Source organism: Micropterus salmoides, unplaced genomic scaffold (assembly GCF_014851395.1).
Source record: "Micropterus salmoides isolate LMB-PRFRI ecotype aquatic unplaced genomic scaffold, ASM1485139v1 Ms_hic_scaffold_7, whole genome shotgun sequence".
Classification (NCBI taxonomy): Eukaryota; Metazoa; Chordata; class Actinopteri; order Centrarchiformes; family Centrarchidae; genus Micropterus; species Micropterus salmoides.
The window spans coordinates 3,100,942-3,110,510 of NW_024044459.1; the positions used below are offsets into that span (position 1 = coordinate 3,100,942).

The 9,569-nt window shown below is 40.2% G+C and overlaps 2 protein-coding genes across 2 annotated transcripts in view; both read right to left on the bottom strand.

Annotated features, from left to right (window-relative positions):
• cacna1ba (calcium channel, voltage-dependent, N type, alpha 1B subunit, a) overlaps positions 1 to 6,338 on the bottom strand; it is a 254,241-nt gene extending 247,903 nt beyond the window's left edge. The window contains exons 1-3 of the mRNA XM_038704210.1: positions 5,376 to 6,338; positions 3,507 to 3,612; positions 109 to 248 (exon numbers count right to left, since the gene is read on the bottom strand). Of these exons, the coding sequence (XP_038560138.1) occupies positions 109 to 248; positions 3,507 to 3,612; positions 5,376 to 5,635 (506 nt within the window). The 5' untranslated portion in view covers positions 5,636 to 6,338. The remainder of the gene's footprint in view (positions 1 to 108; positions 249 to 3,506; positions 3,613 to 5,375) is intronic.
• A 1,650-nt stretch (positions 6,339 to 7,988) lies between these two features.
• The window catches only part of LOC119891667 (histone-lysine N-methyltransferase EHMT1-like), an 11,858-nt gene continuing 10,277 nt past the window's right edge, over positions 7,989 to 9,569 (bottom strand). Inside the window, exons 15-17 of the mRNA XM_038703458.1 lie at positions 9,425 to 9,475; positions 8,725 to 8,900; positions 7,989 to 8,603 (exon numbers count right to left, since the gene is read on the bottom strand). Of these exons, the coding sequence (XP_038559386.1) occupies positions 8,507 to 8,603; positions 8,725 to 8,900; positions 9,425 to 9,475 (324 nt within the window). The 3' untranslated portion in view covers positions 7,989 to 8,506. The remainder of the gene's footprint in view (positions 8,604 to 8,724; positions 8,901 to 9,424; positions 9,476 to 9,569) is intronic.

Below are 9,569 nucleotides of genomic sequence, written 5' to 3' on the forward strand. Positions count from 1 at the left end.
TAACATTAGAAACAACACACAGCAGAGCTTTCCCTCCCATCATTAATCGCTGATGCCCATCAGCTGTCAGTTAGCAGCTGTATAAACCATTAGGCCAGTGCTACTCACCCTGTTAGGACCACCACAAAGTCCATTACATTCCAGCCATTGCGCAGGTAGGAGCCTTTGTGAAAGGCAAAGCCCAGGGCGATGATCTTGATGCCAGCCTCAAAACAAAATATCCCAATAAAGTAGGGCTCTGTGTCATCCTGTTATGAAAAAAAAAAAAAAAAAGAGTAGAGTAAGGAGGATTCATGAAATTACAGACTTCCATCTTAGATCCACTATATTTCAGCTTGACTTCTTTTAAGCCAACAAAATAAATAGAAAAGGGCGTCACTATTTTACCACCTGAATTAGGTCATGGGAGCACAGAGGTTTTAAATTGTATTTAGACCTTGGTGATGGTACATTTTATTTACAGAAAGTTAATCGGTTCAAAAAATATATTATAATAAAATAAAAAATATAATAAAATCTTAGTACTGACAAGACCTATACCTTATAAACGCTAGTTTGACCATGGCTTCTGTTGTTGTAAACTTCATGATAAATTTCCGGTGCTGGCCTTCCTTTTCATGCAGTGGTATTCTTTTAAACAATGTCTCTAAATCAATGGTTCTCAAAGTGGGGTCCAGGGTCCCCCAGGGGTCCTTGAGAGGGGTCCCCAGCAAAAAGGGGAATTATTTATTTCATTATAATAAGTAAGTAACACAATGATAGAATGTATGACTATTTTGTTCATGAGGTTTCATACAGTTTATGTAATAAAATATCTGAAAGCAAAATCTTATCAAATAGGGGTCAGTGATCTACTTTGTGTCAGTTTAGGGGTCCTTGATGTGAAAAAGTTTGAGAACCACTGCATGAACTGCATTATGAAATAATGCATAAACACATAGGACTGTTTATTGATACTTAAAGAGTTCATTTTATGCTCATTTTCAGGATCATAATTTTATTTAGGGGTTAAACCAGAATAGGTGTACATGGTTTAATTTTCAAAAAAAATCCATATTGTTGTCATACTGCACATTGCTGCAGCACCACTTTTCACCCTGTATGTTGAACGCGCCGTTGTAAAGCATCTCACTTCTGTTAGATCTTTGTTTGGAGTTGCGCATGTGCAGTACCTAGTTAAGGTACTAGCCAATCAGACGCAGAGTATGGCGGGTCCTAACAAACGGTAAACAAGGGGCGAGTTCAATCTCAAAACGTTTTGCGTTTTGTAGCATTTTCAGACTGAACGACATGTTTCCTGGAAACACTGTCACAGGTGTTACCCGGTTAGCTCTGACAAGTTTGTAAACACAGCGGTGTTAAAAAGGAAGTAAAAATCATCGCGCTTCACGATGTTATACAACGGTGTGTGTTCAAGGCACCGTCATTTCCATTGAAATAAACGTTTTGCTACATTTGGTCGGCGCTGAACTCAGCCCAGGGCTTCGGTTAAGCTGCACATGTTCCAGCCTCACCTACAAGCAAGAGTGGTTAAAGTTATTGATTTGTAATAAATTGATCATTCATGTGTAACACTGTGTAACCGTGAACTTTGCACATTGTAACCAGCACTTTGGTCAACTCTGGTTGTTTTTAAATGTGCTTTATAAATAAAACTTGACTTGACTGTCTCTACATCACAGTAACAACTTTATTTTCAATGACTGCCCAACGTTTGGTAGGGAGAGTGGGGGTGAGGGGAGGCAGCATGCGGATGTCTCGTCACTGTGTATGCTGCTGCTTAGTGTGTTTCTCCACCAGTGTTTTTGAGGGTGTGCCACACTAGCCACTAGGCAAGCATGTTACAAAGTAACAAAGACAGGTTGCAAAAGTAAAGGCTGGACTAAAATCTAGCTGTTTTCAGTCCAGGCCATCAGTAATATTCCTGGTTACCTTGTAAAATGAATCCCAAGATTTATTGGATTAAATTTACTTTTCTCAGCTGTACCTGACACAACAAGCTCCTAACAACCCAGCTCCTTGTCTTTTCTAACACAGTGCTGTTTTCAATCTGAATGTTTCATTCTGGTCTTGGTACTGAAACTCAGTTATCGTATTGAAGAATCCCCAACGTTACACCAGCCCTCGTTTTATCAGTTTATGTTTTTGGCTTTGAATATAGAATTGGAGTTAGAATTGATGTTGACATAATAGGCTTCAAATTCGACATCATCAGTGTCACAAGCAGATAGAGTACAGAGAGCACAGACTAGAGCCGAAACAATTCGTCAGTCAAAAGAAAATAAAAAAAAACTTTCTCCATAATCAATAACTATAATAGTTTTTCAAGCTAAAGGGCAAGACATTTGCTGGTTCCATTTTCTCCCATGTTAGGTTCTGTTCTGTTAGTTCACTTTTAGAGGTCATATTGCTTTTCTTTGTCATATATGACAGTAATCTAAATAGCTTTGGGGTTTGGACAAAAGAAGAAATTTGAACAATCACCCTGAGAAATTGCGATGGGCTTTTCCCCCCAAATTGACTAAGAGAAAATAATTGTTATTTGCAGCCCTAGCACACACAGAGCCACAGCTCCCTGACAAGAGTCAAGACAATCATTTGTTTTCAGAATATTTACTGGAGCTAGATAACAGCTGGGTAAAGAGAGAAAAGATGTATAGGAAATTTGATAATGCATCTTGATCTCTCTTGATGATACTGATCACTTCATATCATCATGAACTCTGTGGCATGTCTGTCAGACAGGGTTTTAGCCCATCTCAGGGAGCGGATCTATGAAAGTGAGAAGCTGGGGTGCTCCTGGCCTCGGGGAGTGACATTTCATTCTTAAAAACAGCCCCGCCCCTGCTGCTGCCAGATCTTTGATTGGACAGAAGGGTTCACAGCACTTCTTTAATCGAAAGATTTAACAAGAGAGCTTAAGTGGGAGGAGGGCGCAGCAGGGGAAACCTGGGGTAATGATCAAAGGCAGCGCTGCAGGGTTCTGCTGAACCTGCAGCGCTGAGGAGGACAGACTATTTGACACCGAAGGAAAAATGTAAACATTTGATATTTTTACTTAATTTTGGTTTTGACATTTTCAAATGTCACCTGAACTGAAAAAAAGAAGGATTGGATTAAGCAGAGCATAAGCCTATTACTTGATTGCACCAGCTGTTAATAACTAGACAACCATGTTTCTTTGAGCTGCTCTACAAACTGGAGCCAATTCTATAATTGTTGGATCTCTGTAAAATAATATTACAAAGAGTACAGTCTAGACCTGCTCTATGCTCTATGTGCAATTAGATAACTTGTGTCAGGAACTGGTGCTATACAAATACTGAATAGATTAGAATTAGGCCTATTTCACTTACAGAGACATCAACAATGAAAATACCAAAATGCCTTTGCATTCAATGTGGTAACAGAAACAACAGAGCAAATCATCACAGTGGTTGCAGTGTATTTTCACTGTGTGAAGAGCTGTACAGTAGGAAATGGAAAGCAGTCATGTGACTACTTACCAAACGCTCTGACATCGGTGTTTTGTCTAAGGCCGGTAGGTGTTGCTCCAAAGCCAGCACGATGCAGTTTGCTATAATGGTGGCCAGGATCAAGTACTCAAATGGAGTGAGAGTGTTAAAGAATTCTTGTGGAAAGCAAATGCACAGGTTGCTACACATGCAAACACAAACCACACCATTAAACCAATACATAAAAGCATAGGAAGCAAAGAAGAAGTAAAGAGTTGAGGATGGCAAACTCCATCCTCAACTCTTAAAATCGAGTACTGGGAACATACTTTCTGGACCTAAATTGTTCCTTGTTGTTTGGTTTTGTAGCTTTCTTAAAATATAAAAGACACATAACATGTTACATCCACAAATATTTAAAGCAGCTACAGTATATAGTAATTACTGTTTACTTTGTATACTGTAAACATTTCTGCAGTGTTGAGTAAGAGGAGAATTTCTGGCTATTTCAAGACATTATTCAGAGATTTGTAGCGACAGATTATTGGGTATCTTCCATCCCTGCAGTGCACTGCTGTTTTGTCATAAGCACTAATAATCCACCATTCCCTCAGGACTGTTCCAGCTTTGCCAGCAGGACAGTGTCCTCAGGAGAGGCAGGTGGCCAATGGACTCCAGTCACTGGGCCCCCCAGCTGCTTGGGGCCACAATAGCTCCTCCTGCAGCGTCGATTGCTCTGCATCAGCAGAAAGGGCTCAGTAATACACTAGCACTGGGGGTTACCAACCAGTGAGTTAAGTAATGGAGGCCATTACACGCACATAACACTCATTAACAAGTGAGGTGTTTTATCAATGAGTTTTCCCTCAGAAAGTATTCAAATCTGCAGCAGTGAGAAATTATTTTGTAGGTGGATCAATACACCAAACTCAACAGTTGCCATCCATGCTCACAAAATCATTCTGTGCAAACTAAATCAATTAAAACTGCAACAGCAGCTAATTTCAAACCTGCTTCCTGCTGCGTTTTATGGCTAAGGCTTGATTGTTTGGTGTCATGCATCCATGCAGACTGCCACCGCCTTGATGCTGAGGCCAGCCTGCTGTTTCTTGAGTTCAGCACCACGGACAGCACCACCAGCAGCCCTCACAATGAAATGTCAGTGAGGCAAATGTCTACTGTAAACCTGCCCAATGGTGTCGTCATGAATCAAATTTAAACCTTGCCTTTATGTGCACTATATCCTAACCTGATTCATTAATTCAGCATTAGGATAGAATACATGATGCCTGTTCTGACCAGAGGTTTCACTTCATCTTCCCACAATAGAGAGAAACAACAGAAATACTCCAGGATTAAGATCCCTAAAAATGCCTTGACAAGAAACTGTAATAGAAGATTTGGCATAAAAGAAATGTATGAACTTTAGTGAAAGCCAAGTCAAAACACCAAGCAACACGTTGTGCACTCCTCTTCCCAAAGGGCAGGGCTTTTTAGTAATTACAAATCATCAAGTTCTCTTTTTAAAATATGAGGAACTTTTAATAGAAATGTGGCCTTTTAAGGTCCCATTGCTTGTCAACAGTCCTAGCCGACATTCATCGAAGAAAATGGTTTAAGACCTTCTCTTTTTTAAGAACTGGCAGGACATTCGTTCTACAGAAAGCTCCTAATTGTGGCGCAAGCTGCCGCCCTTCCTTCCCCGATGTGAGGAAACAGCCTGAGAACCAACTGTGTAAGTTTTAAATGTTAATGATATAAACGCTTCTTTGCATATTGTATGTTTGCCGAATGAAAGGGTATTTAATCTCGTTCAGTTTTAGATAGTGTATCATATTCCAGATACATGCATCATCCGCTGCCAAGCAAGGAACCTTAAATGGACGTATTTTTCGGCGTTGGACTGGGCTGTAAGGATATGGCCATTCGGTGATCTTTTTGGCATATTTCCGTATGATGTTATCCTCGCTGAAGATGAACAGGGAGCGATTAACGGTAAGGCAGTTCTGTTTGACTGGAATGGGGTTGTAAAGAGCCATTGTCCTGGCTCTCTGAGCCATCGTCTGCTTGTACATTCTCTGGACCCCCGGAGGCCCCGGCTGCCGGCTGGCACCTCTGGCCGGGCCCGTGGAACAGCTGCCTCCACAGCGGCTGGTCGGTTCGTCTTCAAAGCGAGCCATTCCGGAATAACACAGATGTTGCAGGAGAAACCAAAACTGAGACAATAAAGGGAATGGAGGAGAAGCATCACAACACACACTGTCGTGTCGTCCCTCAGATCCTTTAAGTGCGTGTTACGTCCACGAACAGAAGAGTCAAACATTCACAACGAAACAAGGAAATGAAAGCTCTTTTTCATCAACATTAGTCAGTTACCTACTCCTCTCTGCTGTTGCCCATGCAGTCACTCGCCCCGACATAAAATTGTTGCTCAAAGTTTAGATAAACAGATTACATGATGCATCATTTTTGTCCATTCTTTGGCTGCCTGCCCCGGTCATCAGAAGTAGCTCTGAAATATACTGGCGTCAACGCTTCAAGTCCACGCTACAGGATGCGCCATCTACCAAATCCCCTTTAAAAACTGTTCAACACAAAAGACTACAGCATAGGAAATACCGCGAACCGTCAGCGTGAGCAGTCAAGACATTTTCCTTGCGTCCACAAAGCGTCCACAAACATTTCTGTTCCGCTGAAGACTCGTTTCCATTGCGAGCTAACGCTGAATTGTTTTCTTTGACCCACCTCGCCCCTCGGTCTGGGTAAGGAAAGCACTGTTATAAATCGCTAATGGAGGAGAAATCACAGCAGGCTGTTTCATAAACTCGCCCTTACTGTGAATGTAGAGACGCCACTTTCTTCACTGTTCCTTACCCAGAGACACCCACGTGACCGCGAAGACGCCAGCCAGTGGCTCCACCTGGACCGGCCCTGTTTCCATAGCAACAGGGAGGCGAGAGAGCCACACCGGGGTCAAGTTATACGAAATACAGAGAGATTTCCGTACTTCCGTACTACTTTCAAAGTAAAAGCGTGGTTATGAACAGACGCAATAGTGTTTCACTATAGCCCAAGTCAGCGTACTGCTAACAAATTTATTTAAACAATAAAATACACAAATAAAAAAGGAACTGCTGTTCAATTAAACGTATGTGTATCGGGTAGGTACCCAGCGTATACCAATCACTGGGTAGGATACAATTTCCGGCAAAATTTGTAAAAGTAAAACAAGCAAACATCTTCAGCAACAATTCTTGTAGGAACATAAGTTTAAACATGATACCACAGACTACAAAGAAATGTTCAAAGAATTTAAAAAAAAAGAATTTTGGATGAAATAAGCCAATTTATACTTCTGACTGTGAGATTTATTTATTTGCACAGCTTAAAATCTAATTCAACAAATGACATGGAGGCCTAAATAACAATGGAAATGAACGTGTAGGACAGAAAAATATAGAAAAGGCTTACTAATAACCTTTCCCTAAATAATTTGAAACAGCATTTCCAATGTTAAAAAATAACAAGTATAAAACTAAGATTTAGGTATTTTTTAAATGCACTGTAAGACTGCAGAAGATGTAATTTTAACAAAATGGCAAATTAAAATTGCAGTTCCATAAATTCAGAGTTCTGTATTGCTTGGGAAGATGAAGATTACATGACAATCTGGTTTAAGTTGATGTTAATTCATCTGAAAATAAGACATTAAAAGATGTGGAAGGTATCCCCTACCCAAACTATATCTTGTATATGAAAGTATATAGATTGTGCCCTGTGAAGAATTCCCATAAGATTAAAGCCAGTTAAAAATGTGCTTTCTTATCCTTCTTTTGCCTTTCATAAACTAATCACTATAATGTCCAGACAGAACATAAGGACCTGCATTTCTGTTTGCCAACCTAACATTCTAACAGTAACCTTGCTGAGTAATCTGCTGTTTTTTCACAGTGAGGTCCAGGCAGACTTCAGGATCCTTCAGGGGATTCCAGCAGTTCTCAGTAAAATGATTAATAGTTTAATTTCACCAATTTATTTCATTAGAAATGATTCTCAATGGAGAAGGTATAAGATCAATGACTATAATTTCACATTTGACTCTCATCTCTATTATTACCACTTACATTCAATCAATAATTCCACACACATTAACATTTTTTATAAATGCCAGTATGTTTGTTTGTGAAATTATCTCTATTTAACAATTCAGACTACACTATATGGACAAAAGTATATGGATTGTATATTGGGCACTGTGCCCAATATACAATCCATATACTTTTGGAGTGCTTCTAATGAAAGGAAATGATAATGCCCCACCATAGCATGATATTTCACAGTTTGCTTCCAACTTTGTGTCAGCAGTTTGTCCCTTTCCTGCTTCCACATGACAATTCCCCCATGCACAAAGCTAGTGGAAGAAGCTAGTGTTCAACCTCACTGCTGCAATTGTGTCTGAACGGGAATAAAGAAAGAAGCTGGGTCTCGACTTTCTCTGGTCAACTAAAATTTACCATAAAAAACAAACAGAACTGATGCTTTAAAAATGTGTTTAATTGCTAAATCGATATGCAGTAAAAAGCATGATTACAGAAGAGATCGGACTTCCAAACAAACATTACTTCACTTCATTAATCCACAAATATTACACTTTGTAGTATTAAAAGAGTCCATTAATGTAAAATCACATGTTAAGATGTTTTAACCAGACCGCTGGCTCTTTAAAACTTGTTAAACCCACTCTTATGTACAGTATTTCAAACTGGTGGCAAGCTGCAGTGTTCTGTTTATAGAAAACCTTATTTACCTTACCGTATTAGGTGTATAAATAAGTTAGATCCTGTGCTCTGAGATGACAAATTTTAACAATGTTTATCTTTCATTTGCTGGTTTAAAATTGGGAATTCAAGTGAAATCCTTTTTATATCCATTTTCAAAGCATCACTCTTAGATGGTGTCTGGTTCAGAAGGCAGTGTTTCTGACATTAGAGATGTCACAGCAGAAGACTGTGTCCAGGCAGGAAGAGGGATCAGTGGTCATCAGTGAGTTTCTATCTGCTAGCAGCTGAGTGGAGACACTTGAGGGAACCACACTGGCAGGTGAAGTACTTGCTCTTCACCCTCCAGTAGTGATCACCATAGTCAAACCTGGTGAGGAAAAGACACCAGTCCAGCATCATCTTTGCTTTAACATTTTATTTTAAAGTTCTCTTCTGAAAAGGAAAAGGAAGACCGAAGAAATGGCTGAGATAGTTTTTCCACCACTCACCCTATCTGCTCTCCAGCTTTGATGGGCCTGCTGGAGAAGAAGGATATCCTGGGGAAACGTAGATCCTGGTGCATGGTGAACACCTTCACAGCCAGCAGGTTGGGCTCACACAGATGGTTGATGAAGCGGCTGACGTTGCCAAAGAGTCTCGCATCAATACAGTGTACGTCTCCCACCTAAACAAGATGATGACCAAAAACAGACAGTCACATGTTCTTTGTGTACAAGGTTTTTACAAGGCTTTTTTTACAAGGTGGTTTTATAACCACCCTTTAATCTTTTATAACCACCCTTTAATCTTGGAGGCTGGAAGCTTTAAAAAAAAAAAAAACATTTTTGTTAGTTAGACAGGGTAATATACACACAGCACATACAGTTTTGGTTTTAGTGAAATTTGAGTAACAGCAGAGTTACTACTACTCTGGATAGACTCAAATCTATTATATTTGACTCTCAGTTGATAAGTAGTTTGTGTCAAAACCGATTGTTACTCAATCAAACCTGTAAGTGTAATTGTATAATTATCACCTTCTGAACTTCTTACTCAGAAGTAAGATCTTGGCTGTTACACTTGAAGTATTCCCCGCCCCCACTACGTAGGCCTGCACACACCGGTTGACATCCTCCACCCTCCATTCAGGACTTATACATTTCCAGAGTCAGGAAACGGGCAGGAAACATCACTGCAGATCCATCTCACCCTGTACACAATCTGTTCCAGCTCTTCCCCTCTGGTAGGAGCTACAGAGCACTGTACGCCAAAACCAACAGACTCAGGAACAGTTTCTTCCCACAAGCCATCCCTCTGATGAACAGCTGATTTCTGACTCACAGGGTCAGGAACA